The sequence below is a fragment of the Stomoxys calcitrans genome, chromosome 1 (assembly GCF_963082655.1).
Source record: "Stomoxys calcitrans chromosome 1, idStoCalc2.1, whole genome shotgun sequence".
In the NCBI taxonomy this organism is placed as follows: domain Eukaryota; kingdom Metazoa; phylum Arthropoda; class Insecta; order Diptera; family Muscidae; genus Stomoxys; species Stomoxys calcitrans.
The window spans coordinates 260,283,756-260,304,494 of NC_081552.1; the positions used below are offsets into that span (position 1 = coordinate 260,283,756).

Consider the following 20,739-nt stretch of genomic DNA (forward strand, 5'->3'; position numbering starts at 1 on the left):
TGGCAAATATCGATGGAACTATCGATATTATCGATGTTTTATTTTTTGTCTGAGTATCGATTTCCAATTGAAACTATCGGCAAAGTTACATTTTTGCGCAACTGAACACAAATAAGCGTTCCTACACTGAATGTATCCTATACGATACATTCCGCCTATAGAGGGCGCTGATTTTCATTAAAAAGTCATGACTTCCAAACCACTTTTTATACCCACCACCATAAGATGGCAATACTGATCTGCGACCCAATTAGGTATATATATTCTGAATCGTCTTGACATTTTGAGTCTATCTAGCCATGTCCATCCGTCTGTTCAAATCACGATAGCGGTCGAACGCGTAAAGCTAGCCGCTTGACATTTTGCGCAGATACTTCTTTATGATGTCGGTCGTTGGGGATTGCCAATGGGCCATATCGGTTAAGATTTGGATATAACCCCCATATAAACCGATCTCCTGGTTTGACTTCTTGAGTCCCTTTAAGCCTAAATTTTCATCCGATTTTCATAGACTTGAGTTATAAATTCCAACATTCATGCCAAATATGATCAGAATCGGTGAAGAACCTGATAACTCCCATATAAAGGGATCCCTGGAGTTGGCTTCTTGAGCACTTAGAAGCCTTAATTTTCATCCCATTTGGCTGAAATTTGAAACAACTTCTTGAGACCAAATAATAATAAATAATTCAAATACAAACTCAATTAACAAGGGTACATTTATAGCGGAATCCATGGTGGTGGATAACCAAGATTCGGCCCGGCCGAACTTTTACTTGTTATACCCTCCACCATAGGATGGGAGTATACTTATTTGGTCATTCTCATCGAATTATTCGTCTAAGACCGCATAAGGTATATTGATCGTCATGATATTTTAAGTCGATCTAGCCATCTCCGTCCGTCTGTCTGTTAAAAGCACGCTACCTTTCGAAGGAGTAAAACTAGCCGCTTGAAATTTTGCACAAATACTTCTTATTAGTGTAGGTCGGTTGTGATTGTAAATGGGCCATATCGCTCCATGTTTTGATATAGCTGCTATATAAACTGACCTTGGATCTTGATGTCTTCGGCGTCTAGAGGGCGCAATTATTATTATGCCTAAATTTCGTATGAAGTGTTTTATTCTTACTTCCAACAACTGGGCCCCAGATATAGTCTAAATCGGTTCATAACCTGAAATAGCTTCTATATAAACCGATTTAGAATATTTACCTCTTGCACCTCTAGAGGGCGCAATTATTATCCGATTTGGCTGAAATGACACGTTTTGTTTTAACCTCTAACAACCAAGTGCCAAGTATGGTTGAAATTGCTTCATAACCTGGTATAGCTGCCATATAAACCGATCTCGTATCTTGACTTGTCAAGCCTCTAGAGGGCGCAATTATTATACGATTTTACTTAAATTCAGCATTAAGTGTTTCGTTTTAATTTTCAACAACAGTGTCTAAATCGATAGTTAAACAAATACAGACTGCTCTGCAGGCTAAGTTCGAAGATGGATATAGCTGTCACATAGACCGATCTGCAAATTTAAGGTTCTGGGCCCATAAAAGGCGCATTTATAGTTCGATTTTGACAAAATTTAGTACAGTGAGTTAAGTTAAACCCTCCGATATTCCTCTTCAATTTGGTCCAGATCGGTCCACATTTGGATATAGCTGGCATATAGACCGAACTCTCGATTTAAGGTCTTGCGCCCATAAAAGGCGCATTTATTGTCCGATTTTGCCAACATTTAGGACAATGAGTTGTGTTAGGTCCTTCGACATCCTTCTTTAATTTGGCCCAGATCGGTCCAGATTTGGACACAGCTGTCATATAGACAGATATTTCGATTTAAGGATTTGGGCCCATAAATGGCGCTTTTATTATCCGATGTAGCCGAAATTTTGGACAGTGAGTTAGGCTAAGCCCCTCGACATACCTCTGTAATATGGCACAGATCGGTGCATATCTGGATATAGCTGCCATATAGACCGGTCTCTCGATTTAAGGTTTTGGGCCCATAAAAGGCGCATTTATCGCCTGATCTCTCCAAAATTTGGGACAGTGTTAGGCCCTTCGACATTCTTTTTCAATATGGTCCAGATCGGTTCAGATTCGGATATAGCTGCCATATAGACCGATCTCTCGATTTAAGGTTTTAGGGCCATAAAAGGCGCATTTATTATCCAATATAGCCGAAGTTTGGGACAGTAGGTTAGGTTAAGCCCCTTGACATACCTCTGTAATATGGCACAGATCGGATCAGATTTTGATATAGCTGCCATATAGACAGATCTCTCGATTTAAAGTTTTGGGTCCAAAAAAGGCGCATTTATCGCCCGATATCTCCGTGATTTGTGACAGTGAGTTGCGTTAGGCCCTTCGACATTATTTTTCAATATGGTCCAGATCGGTCCAGATTTGGATATAGCTGCCATATAGACCGATTTATCGATTTAAGGTTTTGGGCCCATAAAAAAGCGCATTTATTATCCAATATAGCCGAAATATGGGACAGTGGGTTAGGTTAAGCCCCTTGACATACCTCTGTAATATGGCACAGATCGGTGCATATTTGGATATAGCTGCCATATAGACCGATCTCTCGATTTAAAGTTTTGGGACCAAAAAGGGCGCATTTATCGCCTGATCTCTCCAAAATTTGGGACAGTGAGTTATGTTAGGGCCTTCGACGTCTTTCTTCATTTTGGTCCCGATCGGTTCAGATTTGGATATAGCTGCCATATAGGCCGATCTCTCGATTTTAGGTTTTGGGCCCATAAAAGGCGCATTTATTGTCTGATGTCGCCGGAATTTGGGACAGTGGGTTAGGTTAAGCCCCTTGACGTACCTCTGCAACATGGCACAGATCGGTTCAGATTTGGATATAGCTGCCATTTTGACCGATTCACCGATTTAGAATCTTAGACCCATAAAAGCCACATTTATTATCCGATATTGCTAAAATTTGGAACAGTGAGTTGTGTTAGGCCCATCGACATCCTTCTTCAATTTGGTTCAAATCGGTCCAGATTTGAATATAGCTACCATATAGACCGATATCTCTGTTTTAGGTTTTGGGGCTATAAAAGGCGCTTTTATTGTCCGATGTCGCTGAAATTTGGGACAGTGCTTTGTGTTAGGTTCTTCGACATTTTTGTGCAACGTGGCTAAATTCGGTCCAGATTTCGATATAGCTACCATGTAGACCTATATCGCGATTTAATGTCTTGGCCCATAAAAGGCGCATTTATTGGGTTGCCCAAAAAGTAATTGCGGATTTTTCATATAGTCGGCGTTGACAAATTTTTTGACAGCTTGTGACTCTGTAATTGCATTCTTTCTTCTGTCAGTTATCAGCTGTTACTTTAAGCTTGCTTAAGAAAAAAAGTGTAAAAAAAGTATATTTGATTAACGTTCATTCTAAGTTTTATTAAAAATGCATTTACTTTCTTTTAAAAAATCCGCAATTACTTTTTGGGCAACCAATAAAATCAGATATATTTTTTTTTAATCATGAAGCTTGTTCCCTTTCAGCTTTTGTTTGTTGGTTAAAAAGGCTCTTAACTTAAGTGATTTCTTACTTAAAGATTGTTCTCGTTCCCTAAATGCAACAGTTATTGGAAATTCGTCAACCGTAGAAATATTTAAGCCCTAGGCTTTTGTGAAATTAAGCCAAATTCCAAGAAGCCAACCCAATTTTGTCAATTTTTGAGCAAGCCAAACTGAATAAAAATCCCTAGGATATGGTTTTTTTTGTCCATTTCACATTTTGCATGAGATTCTATTTAACACTTGCGGTGTTATTTGGGCGGTGGGGTGGTTAGGACTCGCAAGTTTAGTTTGCCATAAAAAAATTTTTATGCAGTTTGTAAATAACAGGGTGAAACGAAACGCGGCTTGGCCACAACTTTCAATTGATTTCTACTGATAAAATATGTAAAAATTTTGGCATACATATTTGGATGATATCAGTGTAGTGTCGGTATATACTTTGAACTTTTAACATATTCAATGGGAATTATGATCGTACCATCCTATTGTAAATCCCAAACAGCCTTATTCATCCATTATAGAATATGGAAATCCTCTCGTAAGATTTACATATTATTATAGGCTTCCTTAAAGTTTTCTTCTAGCCAATATGTTGGTGCTCTGTGAATTTTTTATTGTGTTGTAAAAGGAAAGTTTTTCTTTTTTTACCCTGAGGATGCAGAAACATAAACATCAACAAATGTATGAGTTTGTTTGCGGGTGTGTGTGTGCGTGTGCCCCTACTGAAGCGACTAATACTCATGGACTAGGCCTGGAATCGACATGGAAATCGATAGTTCGCTGTAACATTATCAACACCCACCCCTAACGCCTTTAGCATTTTTATTTTTCTTTATGGACTTTGAACTGAAATATGTCTTTCTGAGAGGAGAACATGTTTTATGGGTCACAACTCCCTAGAGATAAATAAAAGCTAATGGGTAATTTGATGAAAACATATTTGAAAGTTTCATTCGCTTTACTTAACTCAACGTTTGAGCATGTGTGTCCTTTGCCTCCCTGAAGATGTTTGAGGCCTAAAGGGCAATGAAGATTTACATAGAAAGTTAACGAGTATAGAAAGTGACTGCTATCAGATAAGTTTGTTATTTTAATTTTTGATTGTAAAAAAATGGCAATTTATAATTCAGTTTCTTTCACTTATTTTTTTGAATTTTTTTTTTACTTAAATTGAACTTAGAAATGCAAGGCTACCATTGGTATTCGCACAAATTTAATGAATATTTATACAGGTACAGGGTATTATAACTCAATGCAATTGTTTGAAACATCAAGGATCACTTGAGAATCACTTTCTGATTCGATTTACCAATGTCCTTCTGTTTGTCTGTCCATGTTAGTTTGTGTGCAAACAACGGGTCGCAATTTGCATTCAATCGTCTTTAAATTTGGCGCATATATTGTTTCTGGCGTAGAGATGAAACCTATTGAAATTGGAAAAAAATCGGTTCAGATTTAAATGCAAAATTTGCCCATGAACATTCCACCAAGGAACAGGGGCAAACTTCTCACAAATCAATGAGTGCAATGCGATGCAAGTTTAAGCTCTATGATAAGGGGCCTCCTTTTTATAGCCGATTCCGAACGGCATGCCGCAGTGCGATACCTATTTGGAGGGAAGTTTCAACACGGCATAGTACCTCACAAATGTTGCCAGCATTAGGAGGGGATAACCACCGTTGAAAATTTTTTCTGATGGTCTCGCAAGGATTCGAATCCGGGCGTTCAGCGTCATAGGCGGACATGCTAACCTATGCGCCACGGTGGCCTCCTTTTTATGGGCGCAAGACTTTAAATCGAAAGATCGGTCTATATGGCAGCTATATCCAAATCTCGACCGATTTGAGCCAAATTGAAGAAGAATGTCGAAGGGCCTAACCCAACTCACTGTCCCAAATTTCGGCGACATCGGATAATAAATGCAACTTTTATGGGCCTAAAACCCTAAATCCAAAGATCGGTCTATATGGCAGCTATATGCAAATCTTAATCGATCTAGGAAAAATTACAGAAATATGACGAGGGGCTTAACTTAACTCACTGTGCCAAATTTCAGCGACATCGGATAATAAATGCACCTTTTATAGTCCCAAAACCTTAAATCGAGATATCGGTCTATATAGCAGCTATATTCAAATCTGGACCGATCTGTGTCATATTGCAGAGGTATGTCAAGAGGTTTTACCGAACTCAATGACCCAAATTTCAGCAAAAAAGGATAATAAATGTGGCCTTTATGGGCCTAAGACCCTAAATCGGCGGATCGGTCTATATGGCAGCTATATCCAAATTTGGGCCGATCTGGGCCAAATTGAAGAAAGATATCGGGTGCCTTAACACAGCTCACCTTCCCAAATTTCAGCAAAATCGGATAATAAATGTGGCTTTTATGGGCCTAAGAACCTAAATCGTCGGATCGGTCTATATGGCAGTTATATCCAAAACTGGACCGATCTGGGCCAAATTGAAGAGAGACATCGGGTGGCTTAACACAAGTCAGTGTCCCAAATTTCATCAAAATCGGCTAATAAATGTGGCTTTTATGGGCCTAAAAACCTAAATCGTCGGATCGGTCTATATGGCAGCTATATCCAAAACTGGACCGATCTGGGCCAAATTAAAAAGAGACATCGGGTGGCTTAACACAAGTCAGTGTCCCCAATTTCATCAAAATCGGGTAAAAAATGTGGCTTTAATGGGCCTAAAACCTTACTTCGGGGGATATGACTATATGGGGGCTATATCTGTCGGTTGAAATCATGCTACAGTCTCTAAAAATAGAGATACTGAGCTGAAATTTTGCACAGATTCTTTTTTTGTCCATAAGCAGGTTATGTTCGAAGATGGGGTATATCGGACTATATCTTGATATAGCTGCCATCTAGACCGATCCGACGATTTAGGGTCTTAGGTCCATAAAAGCCACATTAATTATCCGATGTTACCGAAATTTGGGACAATGAGTTGTGTTAGGCCCTCCTACATCCTTCTTCATGTTGGCCCCGATCGGTCCAGATTTGGATATAGATGCCATATAGACCGATCCTCAGATTTTTTTTCTTAGCCCCATAAAAGCCTCATTTATAATACGATTTTGCCGAAATTTGGGACAGTCAGTTATCTTAGGCCCTTCGACATTCTTCGTCAATTTGGCCCAGATCGGTCCAGATTTGGATATGGCTGCCATATAGACCTATATTCCGATTTAGGGTCTTAGGCCCATAAAAGCCACATTAATTATCGGATTCTGCTGAAATTTGGCACTTTGAGTTGCGTTAGGCCTTTCAACATTGGTCTCCAATTTGGCACAGATCAGTTCAGATTTGGATATAGCCCCCATATAGACCGACCCGCCGATTTAGGGTCTTAGGCCCATAAAAGCCACATTAATTATCCGATGTTACCGAAATTTGGGACAGTGAGTTGTGTTAGGCCCTTCGACATTCTTCGTTAATTTGGCTCAAATCGGTTCGGATTTGGATATAGCTGCCATATAGACCGATATTCCGATTTAGGGTCTTAGGCCCATAAAAGGCGTATTTATTGTCCGATGTCGCCGAAATTTCGGGTAGTGAGTTAAGTCCCTTGACATGCTTCTGCAATATGGCACAGATCGGTCCAGATTTGGATATAGCTGTCATACAGACCGACCTTTTGGTTTAGGTTTTGGGGCCATAAAAGGCGCATTTATTGTCCTATTAAGCCGAAATTTGGGACAGTGCGCAGTGTTAGGCTCTTCGACATTTTTCTGCAACTTGGCCCAAATCGGTCCAGATTTGAATATAGCTGCCATATAGACCGATCTCTCGATTTAAGGTTTTGGGTGCTTAAAAGGCGCACTTATTGTCCTATTGCGCCGAAATTTGGGACAGTGAGTTGTGTTAGGCTCGTCGACATTTTTTTGCAACTTGGCTCAAATCGGTCCAGATTTGGATATAGCTGCCATATAGACCGATATCTCGATTTAAAGTATTGGCCCCATAAAAGGCGCATTTATTGCCCGATGTCGCTGACATTTGGGACAGTGAGTTGTGTTGGGCTCTTCGGAACTTATTTCGATATAACTGCTATGGGACATAAGGTATGCATTTTGCACCGGATTTTGACGAAAGGTGGTTTACATATATACCCGAGGTGATGGGTATCCAAAGTTCGACCCGGCCTTTTTGTTTCTAAATGCCCAAAAACTCTTTTTGCATCTCAATTTAGGTTGCCATAGTGTACCTAAATTCCAAAATTCAAAGCTCTAGCTCAATTAACAATCATGGTACCGAAAAGTACCAATTGCGGTTCTAAACTTAGCATTTTTCCCACATCCGGTACTAATTCGGAAATGTATTGTCACCAATTCGTATTTTTTTCGCTCTTTAATTAGAGTCCAAAATCATAAGTCTAGCCTTATCCTAAAACATCCGCCGAGGTCCATCAAAATTGGTTCAGAATTGGATATAGCTGCCACTTTGTACTTATAGGGTAGGTGGATCGTCCGAATTTTGCCTTTCCTTACTGGTTCCTTTATAGAACTGTCAATGTAACATACTTTTAAGCTGCATTAAGTTTTGTCAATAGAGCCGTACGCCAAGACGAGTGAATGCTGCCGACTTTAATTGTCTACCATGGTCCTTAGCCTTTATGAGATTAGGCAGGATATGTCAAACATATTATACTGGCGGTGTATGTATACCTTTATACCTAGTCCATAAGTGTGAACTGGACGATAGCATTATGTGAATGTAAAATCCAAAGCGATTGTGAGGAAAGATACGAGGGTGGTCCAAAAACAACATAATCTCCTTTTAGCTGGATTAACCGATTTCATAAAAGTCCTTCAAAGAACTTTTCTAATTCGATCCATGGTGGAGGGTTATCTGATTCGCCTCGGTCGAACTTACAGCACTTTTCCTTATTATAATCCACAAAAAAAGACATGTGATTTCTGGATTATATTCTCCATTCTATTCTTCTCGATTATGCCCACCTACATTTCATATCGTACATGCAGTATGTTCACAAATTCAAATATGTATAAATATCAATTCAAATGTATTGTGCTTGCTGTGCAAACAAAGAAATTGTTTAACTTTTAGTGTTAAGCCGGAAGCATTAAAAATATATCAACCAGCCCCTACAAATATATGAAAATTATGATACTAAGGAACAAATTAAAGTTTTTTTTTGCATATTAAGAAAAACAAATATTATATTTGAACAAACAGTTTAACGGCCCTATCACAAAACTGAACTCAAGTCTTAAAATAGATTTATTTGAACGTTCTATAAGGGAAATCCATCAACTAAACCTATTAGAAATCTACATTAAGTTTTGTGAATAAGGCCTTGGCAAATGTCATGAATTTTAATTAATTTTTAATTTCTCTTTTGTTTGCAGAGTTTATGCTTTGGCCAACAAAAAAGCCGAATTGGAATTTGAGCAACGTTCAATGGCCAGTTTATTGTCGAAATTCCGCATTGACTATTCGGACTTGCAGCTAATACCAGACATTACAAAGAAGCCACAGGAATCCTCAACACAATTCTTTAATGAACTAATTAAAGACTTTACGGTTTCCGAAAAGGAAACCAATATTCAACTGCAAGAAGATAATGGTAAGTCTCAATGAAACACAGACTTCAAAATCTTATAAAAAAAAAATTTCAGCCAAATTTAGTAAGAATTGCGCACTTTAGGGGCTGAATAACTTAAATAGGGAGATCGGTTTGTAGGGGAGCTGTATTAGCTATAAACCGAAGCAAGCCATATTCGACACGTATTTTAAAGTTCATGAGAGAAGCCGTTGTACAAAATTTCAGCCAAATCCGATAATACCTGCGCCCTTTAGAGGCTCAAGAAGTCAAGATCCCATATCGGTTTATATGGCAGCTATATCAGGTTATGAACCGATTTGAACTATTCTTAGCACAGTTGTTGGAAGTCATAACAAAACACGTCATGCAAAATGTCAGCTAAATCGGATAATAATTGCGCCCTCTAGTGGCTGAAGAAGTCAAGACATCCGATCGGTTTATATGGCAGCTGTATTAGATTATGGACCGATTTGAACCATATTTGTCATAGTTGTTAAATATCATAACAAAATACCTCGCGCAAAATTTCAGTCAAATCGGATAATAATTGCGCCCTCTAGTGGCTGAAGAAGTCAAGACCCCAGATCGGTTTATATGGCAGCTATATCATGTTATGGACCGATTTGAACCATTCTTAATACAGTTGTGGGAAGTCATAACAAAACACCTCATGCAAAATTTCAGCCAAATCGGATAGGAATTGCTCCTTGTAGAGGGTCAAGAAGTCAAGACCCCAGATCGGTTTATATGGCAGCTATATCAGGTTATGGACCGATTTGAACTATTCTTAACACAGTTATTGGAAGTCATAATAAAATACCTCATGCAAAATCTCAGCCAAATCGGACGAGAATTGCTCCCTCTAGAGTCTCAAAAAGTCAAGACCCCAGATCGGTTTATATGGCAGCTATATCAGGTTATGAACCGATTTGAACCATTCTAAATACAGTTGTGGGAAGTCATAACAAAACACGTCATGCAAAATTTCAGCCAAATCGGATAGGAATTGCTCCCTGTAGAGGGTCAAGAAGTCAAGACCCAAGATCGGTTTATATGGCAGCTATATAAGGTTATGGACCGATTTGAACACAGTTGTTGAAAGTCTTAATAAAACACATCATGCAATATTTCAGCCAAATCGGACGAGAATTGCGCCCTCTAGAGTCTCAAAAAGTCAAGACCCCAGATAGGTTTATATGGCAGCTATATCAGGTTATGGACCGATTTGAACCATTCTTAATGCAGTTGTGGGAAGTCATAACAAAGCACGTCATGCAAAATTTCAGCCAAATCGGATAGGAATTGCTCCCTGTAGAGGGTCAAGAAGTCAAGACCCAAGATCGGTTTATATGGCAGCTATATAAGGTTATGGACCGATTTGAACACAGTTCTTGAAAGTCTTAATAAAACACATCATGCAATATTTCAGCCAAATCGGACGAGAATTGCGCCCTCTAGAGTCTCAAAAAGTCAAGACCCCAGATAGGTTTATATGGCAGCTATATCAGGTTATGGTCCAATTTGAACTTTTCTTAGTACAGTTGTTGGAAGTCATAACAAAACACGACGTGCGAAATTTCAGCTAAATCGGATAATAATTGCGCCCTCTAGTGGCTGAAGAAGTCAAGACCCACGATAGGTTTATATGGCTGCTATATCAGGTTATAGCCCGATTTGAACTATTCTTAACACAGTTGTTGGAAGTCAGACCAAAATACCTCGTGCGAAATTCCAGCCAAATCGGACGAGAATTGCCCCCTCTAGAGGCTCAAGAAGTCAAGACCCAAGATCGGTTCATGTGGCAGCTATATCAGGTTATGGACCGATTTAAACTATTCTAAGCACAGTTGTTGAAAGTCGTAATAAAACATCTCATGCAAAATTTCAGCTAAATCGGATAGGAATTGCGCCCTCTAGCGGCTTAAGAAGTCAAGATCCCAGATCGTTTTATATGGCAGCTATATGAAAACGTTTACCGATATAGCCCATTTACAGTCCCAACCGACCTACACACTTAAGAAGTATTTGTGCAAAATTTTAAGGGGCTAGCTTTACTCCTTCAAAAGTAAGCTTGCTTTCGACAGACAGACGGACGGACATGGCTAGTTCGTCTTCGCTACTTAAAATGTCACGACGATGAAGAATATATATACTCTATGGGGTCTCAGGCGAATATTTCGAGTAGTTGCAAACAGAATGACGAAATTAGTACACCTTCATTCTATGGTGGAGGGTATAAAAACATAATCTACATGAAATTCTAAGAAACTTCTGCACAGAAATCATGTATCTAAGGTAAAATCCTAATCCACGATGTCTGTCTGTTGAAATCACGGTACAGTCTCTAAAAATAGAAATATTGTGCTGAAACTTTGCATAGATTCTTTTTTTTTTTGTCCATAAGCAGGTTAAATACGAAGATGGGCTACATAGGACTATATCTTGATATAGCCCCCATATAGACCGATCCGCCGATTTAGAGTCCTAGGCCCCTAAAAGGCGCATTTGTTGTTCAATTTCGCCCAAGTTGGCCCAGATCGGTTCAGATTTATTGTACGATGTCGCCCAAATTTGGGACAGTGAGATGTGTTAGGCCCTTTGACATCCTTCTTCAATTTGGCCTAGATCGGTTTAGATTTGGATATAACTGCCATATAGACCGATCTCTCAATTTAAAGTCTTACGCCCGTAAAAGTCGCATTTATAATCCGATTTCGCCCAAATTTGGGACAGTGAGTTAAGTTAAGCCCTTCGACATTGTTCTTCAATTTGGCTTAGGTCGGTCCAGATTTGGATATAGCTGCCATATAGACCGATCTCTCGATATAATGTTTTTGGCCCATAAAAGGCGCATTTATAATCCGATTTCGCCGTAATTTGGGACAGTGAGTTGTGTTAGGACCTTTGAAATCCTTCTTCAATTTGGCCCAGATCGGTCCAGATTTGAATACAGCTGCCATATTGATAGATCTCTCGATTAATATTAGGCTTTTCATCATCTGTGTCGTTTATGGTTCAGATCGGTCTATATTTGGATATGGCTGCCAAAAAAACAATATTTTGTTCTACAAAATTGAACAATGACTTGTGCTTATAAGACCACTCAATATCCGTATCGAATTTGGTCCAAGCCAGACTATATTTTGATAAAACTGCTATGGAGGCATAAATTATGCATTTTGCACCGGATTTAGACGAAAGGTGGGTCACATATATACCCGCCAGGGGTGTCTAAACTTTGGCCCGGCCGAACTTATGGCCCTTTTACTTGGTCTACTCTACACCAGCACTGTGCTACAGGGTATTATAGATGTGTGCATTTCTTTGCAACGCTAAGGAGGAGAACAGCTAAACCCTTTTGTAAGTATACCGATCAACTCAGAATCATTTTGTGATTCGATTTAGCCGTGTCCGTCTGTCCGTCTGTGAGTCCATGTATTCTTGTAATCAAAGTGCAGGTCGTATTTGTTGTCCAATCATCACGAAATTTTGGACATACCATTTTCTTGGCAAAGAAGAACGTTATTAATTTTAATAAAAATCGGTTCAGATTTAGATATAGCTCCCATATATGTGTATACTAATCTTAACATATGCTAATCTTAACATATCTGCAAAATTTCATCAAAATCGGTTCAGATTAAGATATATCTCCCATAAATATGTATCGCCTGATTTGCACTTAAATGGCCGTAGTAGCTACAATTTTCAACCGATTTACACAAAATTTGGCACAGATTGTTTTGTTAGTGATCTTTACATATCTGCTAGATTTCATCAAAATCGGTTCAGATTTAGATATAACTCCCATATATATGTATCGCCCGATTTGCACTTAAATGGCCGTAGTAGCTACGATTTTCAACCGATCTGCACAAAACTTGGCACGGACTGTTTTGCTACTGATCTTACCATATCTGCAGGATTTCATCAAAATCGGTTCAGATTTGGATATAGCTCCCATATATATATATATCGCCCGATTTGCTCTAAAATAGCCGTACTAGCTACAATTTTCAATCGATCCGCACAAAATTTTGCGGGGATTGTTTGCTATTGATTTTAACATATCTGCAAAATTTTATCAAAATCGGTTCAGATTTAGATATAGCTCCCATCTATATGTATTGACTGATTTGCACTTAAATGGCCATAGTAAGCACAGTTTTCAACCGATCTGCACAAAAATTGGCAGGAATTGTTTTGCTATTGATTTTAACATATCTGCAGGATTTCATCAAAATCGGTTCAGATTTGGATATAACTCCCATATATATGTATCGCCCGATTTGCTCTAAAATAGCCGTACTAGCTACAATTTTCAATCGATCCGCACAAAATTTTGCGCGGATAGTTTTATTACTGATTTTAACATATTTGCAAAATTTCATCAAAATCGGTTGAGATTTAGATATAGCTCCCATATATATGTATCGCCCGATTTGCTCTAAAATAGCCATAGTAGCTACAATTTTCAACCGATCTGCACAAAATTTGGCATGAATTGTTTTGCTACCGACCTTAACATATCTGCAAGATTTCACCACAATCGGTTCAGATGTCGATATAGCTCCAGCATATATGTATTGTACGATTTTCACTTAAATGGCCATAGTAGCGACAATTTTCAACCGATCTGCACAAAATTGTTTTGTTACTGGATTGTTTTGTTACTGATTTTATCATATCTGCGAGATTTCGTCAAAATCGCTTATAATTTGGTTGTAGCACCCATACATATTGATCGCCGGATTTGCACTTATATGGCCGCAGCAACAAAAATTTCCAAACGATCTGTTTAAAAGTGGGTTCAGTATAGATGTAGCTCTCATATACATATATATTTATGTATTGCCCGAATTTATAATTGTAGGGTAGGTGTAGGGTATGATATAATCGAATCCGCCTGGCTTTTGTCTTTCCTTACTAACTGATGTTATATGACGAGAAACATTTTAATTACCTACCACTTTTGGCCAACGGTAATCGAAATGGTTGTAATTCCCAACTACAGCCAGAATTGTTCACAAAATATCTCAGTTATTGGATACATCTTCTCCCCATGCGAAGTTAATGGGTTACAACATCTTCTGCATGGCAGAGAAGCACACAACAATTCCCCGAAATACATAGCATATTCCTGAACTTGTATGCTGATGAAACATTCAGAGTGTGCATAGTTTATTGAAGAGATATTAGGTTCAGGGGGTCGTATGAGTGCTTAAAATTGCTGTGCATGCAAATCGCATTACTCATACAACACATAGTACCCAAAACTCAAATGAATTCTAAATGTGAGCTATCAAATGAACGGTAGAACGGTGCAGCACATTGTAAAGGAAATTGCATATAGTTTGTACTGGGGAGGCATTTTGAAAAAAGCTCTAACATGCATATGTACTTTTCTGACAATTTGACAGTTGATGAAAATAAAATAAATAAATATTTATTTCCAATGTATGATAATGATTTGAGCTTATATTAGGTTAGTAATGAATACAGAAGAAACCTATGAATTCATAATCTGCTTTTGCGCCATATTTTGTTTTGGTTGTTTCATTTTTTTGTTGGACTTTTCAGTTAGAGATATTGGCGGTTGGGGGTTTACCTTTCTTACTGCGCTTGAAGAAAGACACCCTGCTATGATCCAATGTTCGTGTCAAAGAGACATCCTTCTACCATTGCACAGCTCACTAATTAGTGAATAGGTGGAAGCATGTAATCTTTTTGGACCAAAGCGGACTAAAGATGGAGCTTTGGTTTGCTTCGAATTCACGATCTTCGTAGCATAACCAATGAAGTAATAGCAGCCACATTTTACCTTTAACCTTTTAAAAAGGGTTTTATTTTGATTTCTATTCTAAACAGAAACAACAAAAAAACCCTTTTTCAGCTGGACAAAAAAAATGTCTGTCCGTCGACCGTCTGTCCATCATCTCTAATGAAATCAAGCTAGAGTCTTTAAAAATAACGATATTGAGCTGAAACTTTGCACAGATTCTTTTTTTGTCCATAAGCAGGTGAAGTTCGATGGCTGTATCGGACTATATCTTCACATAGCCGCCATACAGACCGATCCGCCGACTTAGGGTCTTAGGCCCATAAAAGCCACATTTATTATCCGATTTTGCTGAAATTTGGGACACTGAGTTGTGTTAGGTCCTGTGACATCCCTCTTCAATTTGGCCCAGATCGATGCAGATTTCGATATAGCTACCATATAGACCGATCTCCCGATTTATGGTTTCGGGCCCATAAAAGGCGCGTTTATTATCCGATTTCACCGAAATTTGGGAAAGTGAGTTGCGTTGGGCCCTTTGACATCCCTCTTGAATTTGGCCCAGATCGGTCCAGATTTGGATATAGCTGCCATATAGACCGAGCTCTCGATTTAAGGTTTTGGACCCATAAAAGGCGAATTTCGCCGAAATTTCGGACAGTGAGTTGTGTTAGGTCCTGTGACATCCCTCTTTAATTTGGCCCAGATCGGTGCAGATTTGGATATAGCTACCATATAGACCGATCTCCCGATTTATGGTTTCGGGCCCATAAAAGGCGCATTTATTGTCCGATTTCGCCGAAATTTGGAACAGTGAGTTGTGTAAGGCCCTCTGACATCCTTCTTCAATTTGGAACAGATCGGTCCAGATTTGGATATAGCTTCCATATAGACCGAGCTCTCGTTTTAAGGTTTTGGACCCATAAAAGGCGCACTTATTATCCGATTTCGCCGAAATTTGGGACAGTGAGTTGCCTTGGGCTCTTTGACATCCTTCTTGGATTTTGCCCAGATCGGTCAAGATTTGGATATAGCTGCCAAGTAGACCGAGCTCTCTATTTAAGGTTTTGGACTCATAAAAGGCGCATTTATTTTCCAATTTCGCCGAAATTTGGGATTAGGAGTTTTGTTAGACCCTTCGACATCCTTGTGCAATTTCGCCCAGATCGGTTCAGATTTCGTCATAGCTACCATTTAGACCGATCTCCCGATTTATGGTTTCGGGCCCATAAAATGCGCATTTATTGTCCGATTTCGCCGAAATTTGGGACAGTGAGTTGCGTAAGGCCCTTCGACAACCTCTTTCGATTTGGCCCAGATCGGTCCAGATTTGGATATAGCTGCCAAATAGACCGAGCTCTCGATTTAAGGTTTTGGACCCATAAAAGGCGCATTTACTGCCCGATTTCGCCGAAATTTGGGACAGGGAGTATTGTTGGGCCCTTCGATATCCCTCTTGAATTTGGCCCAGATCGGTTTAGATTTGGATATAGCTGGTATATAGACTGATCCGTCGATTTAAGGTTTTGGACCCATAAAAGCCGCATTTATTGCCCGATTTCACCGAAATTTGGGACATTGAATTGTTCTAGGTCCTTGAACATCCTTCTTTGATTTTGCCCAGATCGGTTCAGATTTCGTTATAGCTACCATATAGACCGATCTCCTGTTTTATGGTTTTGGGCCCATAAAAGGCGCATTTTTTGCCCGATGTCGAAGAAATTTTGGACAGTGAGTTGTGTTAGGTCCTTAGACATTTTTCTTTAATTTGGCTCTGATCGGTTCAGATTTGGTTATAGCTGCCACATAGACCGATCGCTCGATTTAAGGTCTTAGGCCCATAAAAGTCGCATTTATTGTTCGATTTCGCCAAAATTTGGGACAGTGAGTTGTGTTAGTCTCTTTGACATCTTTCTTCAATTTGTTTCTGATCGGTCTAGATTTGGCTATAGCTATCATATAGACCGAACTCTCTTTTTAACGTCTTGGCCTATAAAAGGCGTATATATTATTATTATTTAGCTCATTATTAACATTAAGTCTTTACTAACTACATTCTTTTGTTATGACAAACTTGTTTTTCTTAATATTTGTGGCAGGTTTGCTTCGTGTTTTAACTTATTTATTGTATTTTTTTTTTCTTTTATTGCTGTAGTTGCCATTACGGAAGATGACATGATAGCCGTTCAGGATAAAACGAATCGCTATTTGCGTCTACGTGAATATTTACAAGAACAATCAACTAAATCCGATTTGGTTGTAATGACGTTGCCCATGCCACGCAAGAACTTTGTGACGGCCCCCCTCTACATGGCCTGGCTGGAGAGTGTTAGTCGTGACATGCCGCCATTCCTATTCGTACGTGGCAACCAGACAAGTGTTCTGACATTCTATTCGTAAGCCAAGAGGAAGATGTTGAGGAAGGAGGAAGACGAAAAGTTTAAATAAAGCGCAAATAACAACAACAACAACAACTACACAATAGCCATCGAGAAAAATAATAAACAGTAACAGTAACAGCAACAAGCCACAATCATAGACAAAAATGACCAGGAATGAAATTTGGCCCAAAGGCCGGATGTAGGAAACGGAAGTAAGCCATAAAAACGGTTTCTCCACCAGAGAATAACAAAACCACAATAACAGTGACAACCACAACCTTACACTATATGCATAGGCAATAAGTTTGAAGAGCATAAAGAGACATTTTTATTATTATGATTTTTTTTTTATTTACGTTTTTACTTTGTTTAGTTGTATTCGTTAAAAATAGCTCCACACACCACACACACACACGTATATATATAAATAAAACATAAATATTTAGACTAAATATATCAACCGGACAGCATTCATAATATTTTGTGTATTAAAGCAAAACAAAAAAAAAGAGTTTTTAGTGTTTACCTCAATGACGATTTAATTAAATAACAAAAAAAAAAAATTGAAAAAATTCTCAAAATTATTTTTTTTAGTTTTAAGCATAAATCAGACAAGGTTCTAATATTTTCTAATCGCTTAAAGTTTTTTTTTTTAATAAATTTTAATAGTTTAGTTTATTTATATAAAATTATATCTTGTCCTTATTTGATGTTTTATTTTTATTTTTTTTTTTTTAATATGGTGTCTTTTGGCTTTTTTTGTTTTTTAATTTGAAATCTCCATTTCACTCTCTAATATAGATTCACTTAAAATGCAATAATTGTAATTTATTTTTTTTTTGTCTAGTTTTTAATGTCACATTAAAAAAAAAAAACAAGAACGACGTTTATTGTATTTATGACAATATTATAATGGTATTTTTACTAACTTAACTTTTAAACATACGAATTTGTATTTATTATGGTCGATTAATTAATGTAAATTCTCTATTAGTTTTTATTTTAATCAAATAAATAAAATACAAAAAAACACTCGTAAACTAACGCATAGTTTCTTTTTTATATCGAAACCGGTATGCATTCATTCATTTTTTTGCTTTTAGTTGGCTATTTAAAGAGAAATTATGTACACTTGAAAACAAACAAAAAAAAAAGAGTAAACAAAATGCTAAGGTCGGCCGGGCCGAACTTTGGATACCCACTACCTCGGGTACATCCGTAAACCACCTTTCATCAAAACCCGTTGAAAATTGCATACCTTATGTTCCATAACAGTCAAATCAGGTGGGAATTGCGCCCTCTAGAGGCTGAAGAAGTCAAGACCCAAGATCGGTTTATATGGCAGCTATATCAAAAAATTGACCGATTTGAACCATATTTTGCGCAGTTGTTGGAAGTGATACAAAAACACCACATGTAAAATTTCGAGTCGAGGTGTTACAAGCAGAATAACGAAATATGTATACCCACAACCTATGGTGGAGGGTATAAAAATAAACCGATCTGAACCATATACGGCACGGATGTCGAAAAGCCTAACATAAGTCACTGTGACAAATTTCAGTGAATTTCGGATTATAAATACGCCTCTTTATGGGACCAAGATCTTTAATCGAGACATCGGTCTACATGGCAGCTATATCCAAATCAGGACCGATTTGGGCCAAGTTGCAGAAGTATATCGAAGGGCTTAACATTACTCACTGTCCCAAATTTCAGCGACATCGGATAGTAAATGCGCCTTTTATGGCCCAAAAGCCTAAAACCGAGAGATCGGTCTATATGGCAGCTATATCCAAATCTTGACCGATCTGAGCCAAATTGACGAAGGATGTTGAATAGCGTAGCACAACTCACTGTCCCGAATTGCGGCGATTTCAGTCAATAAATGCGCCTTTTATGGTCCAAAAATCTAAAACCGAGAGATCGGTCTATATGGCGCTATATCCAAATGTGGACCTATCTGGGCCAAATTGATGAAGGATGTCAAAGGGGCCAACGCAACTCACTGTCCCAAATTTCAGCAAAATCGGATAATAAATGTGACTTTTATGGGCCCAAGACCTTAAATCGGAGTGTTGGTATATATGGCAGCTATATCCAAATCTAAACCGATCAGGTTCAAATTAAAGAAGGATATCGAAGGAACTAAGGCAACTCACTGTTCCAAATTTCAGCAAAATCTGATAATAAACAAGGCTTTTATGGGTATAAGACCCAAAATCGGACTATCGGTCTATATGGCAGCTACATCCAAATCTGGACCGATCTGGGCCAAATCAAAGAAGGATGCCAAAGGACCTAGAACAACTCACTGTCCCGAATTTCGGTAAAACGGATAATAAGTGTTGCTAATATGGGCTTAAGACCCTATATCGGCGGATCGGTCCATATGGCAGCTATATCCAAATCCGAACCAATCAGGGCCAAATTGACGAAGGATGTCGAAGGGCCTAAGGCAACTCACTGTTCCAAATTTCAGCAAAATCTGATAATAAACAAGGCTTTTATGCGCCTAAGACCCTAAATCGGAGAATCGGTCTATGTGGCAGCTATATCCAAATCTGGACCGATCTGGGCCAAATCAAAGAAGGATGCCAAAGGACCTAGAACAACTTACTGTCCCGAATTTCGGTAAAATCGGATAATAAATGTTGCTTTTATGGGCCTAAGACCCTATATCGGCGGATCGGTCCATATGGCAGCTGTATCCAAATCTCGACCGATCTGGACCAAATTTACGATAGACATTGAGGGGCCTAAGACAACTCACTGTCTCAAATTTCATTAAAATCGCATAACTAATTTGGCGTTTATGACCTCAAAACCAAAAACCGAGAGATCGGTCTATATGGCAGCTATATCCAAATCCCAATATTTATATGGGATATATTTACATCTGAAAATTGGGACATTGAGTTATGTGAGGTCCTCCGATATCCTGCTTTAATTTTTCCCAAATTGGTGCAGATTTGGATATAGCTGCCTATAGACCGATCTCTCGATTTAAGTTTTTAGGGCCCATAAAAGGGGTATTTATTGTCCGATTTCGCCGAAATTTGGAACAGTTAGCTGTGTTAGGCCCTTCGACATTATTCTTTAATTTGGTCCAGATCGGTTTAGATTTGGATATAGCTGCCATATAGACCGATCCGCCGATTTAGGGTTTTAGGTCCATAAAAGCCACATTTATTATCCGATTTTGCTGAAATTTGGGATAGTGGGTTGTGTTACGCCCTTCAATATTCTTCTTCAATTTGGTTTAGATCGGTTCAGATTTGGATATAGCTGCCATATAGGCCGATCTCTAGATTTAAGGTTTTGAGCCCATAAAGGGCGCATTTATTGTCCGATTTCGCCAAAATTTGGGACAGTGAGTTGCGTTAAGCCCTACGACATTCGTCTTCAATTTGGTTTAGATCGGTTCAGATTTAAATATATAGCTGC

General features: G+C 38.5%; 1 protein-coding gene across 2 annotated transcripts in view; it reads left to right on the forward strand.

The window, feature by feature from the left end:
- LOC106091665 (bumetanide-sensitive sodium-(potassium)-chloride cotransporter) overlaps positions 1-17,944 on the forward strand; it is a 214,958-nt gene extending 197,014 nt beyond the window's left edge. For both annotated transcript variants that reach the window (XM_013258268.2, XM_013258271.2), the window contains 2 exons: positions 8,936-9,153; positions 17,067-17,944. In XM_013258268.2, coding sequence (XP_013113722.2) covers positions 8,936-9,153; positions 17,067-17,311 — 463 coding nt within the window. In that variant the 3' untranslated portion in view covers positions 17,312-17,944. The remainder of the gene's footprint in view (positions 1-8,935; positions 9,154-17,066) is intronic.
- The last annotated feature ends 2,795 nt before the right edge of the window (positions 17,945-20,739 follow it).